This window comes from Merops nubicus, unplaced genomic scaffold, assembly GCF_000691845.1.
Source record: "Merops nubicus isolate BGI_N331 unplaced genomic scaffold, ASM69184v1 scaffold43632, whole genome shotgun sequence".
Taxonomy (NCBI): domain Eukaryota; kingdom Metazoa; phylum Chordata; class Aves; order Coraciiformes; family Meropidae; genus Merops; species Merops nubicus.
In genome coordinates this window covers 377-630 of record NW_008593651.1, presented here as the reverse complement: position 1 = coordinate 630, position 254 = coordinate 377, and the positions used below count along the sequence as shown (strand labels likewise).

Below are 254 nucleotides of genomic sequence, written 5' to 3'. Positions count from 1 at the left end.
TGTCCCGGGTCACCCGCATCGACGAGCGCTACAGGCCCTCCATGGACACCTACCGCGCCCCCAGCCGCCAGGACATCTACGGCCCCCAGCCTCAAGTGCGCGTCGGGGGCAGCAGCATGGACCTCAACCACTTCCACCCTGAGCCGTACGGCCTGGAGGACGACCAGCGCAGCGTGGGCTTCGACGACGTGGACTACGGGATTATGTCTGACTACGGCACGGCCCGGCGGGGGGGGGCCCCCGCCCGCGCCCGG

The 254-nt window shown here is 71.3% G+C and overlaps 1 protein-coding gene across 1 annotated transcript in view; it reads left to right on the top strand.

Annotated features, from left to right (window-relative positions):
* The window catches only part of LOC103768360 (catenin delta-1-like), a gene marked incomplete at its 3' end in the record, with an annotated part of 3,599 nt that extends 3,351 nt beyond the window's left edge, over positions 1 to 248 (top strand). Inside the window, 1 exon segment of the mRNA XM_008935500.1 lies at positions 1 to 248. This exon segment is cut by the window's left edge and continues 10 nt beyond it. Within this exon segment, the coding sequence (XP_008933748.1) occupies positions 1 to 248 (248 nt within the window).
* Positions 249 to 254: the final 6 nt, after the last annotated feature.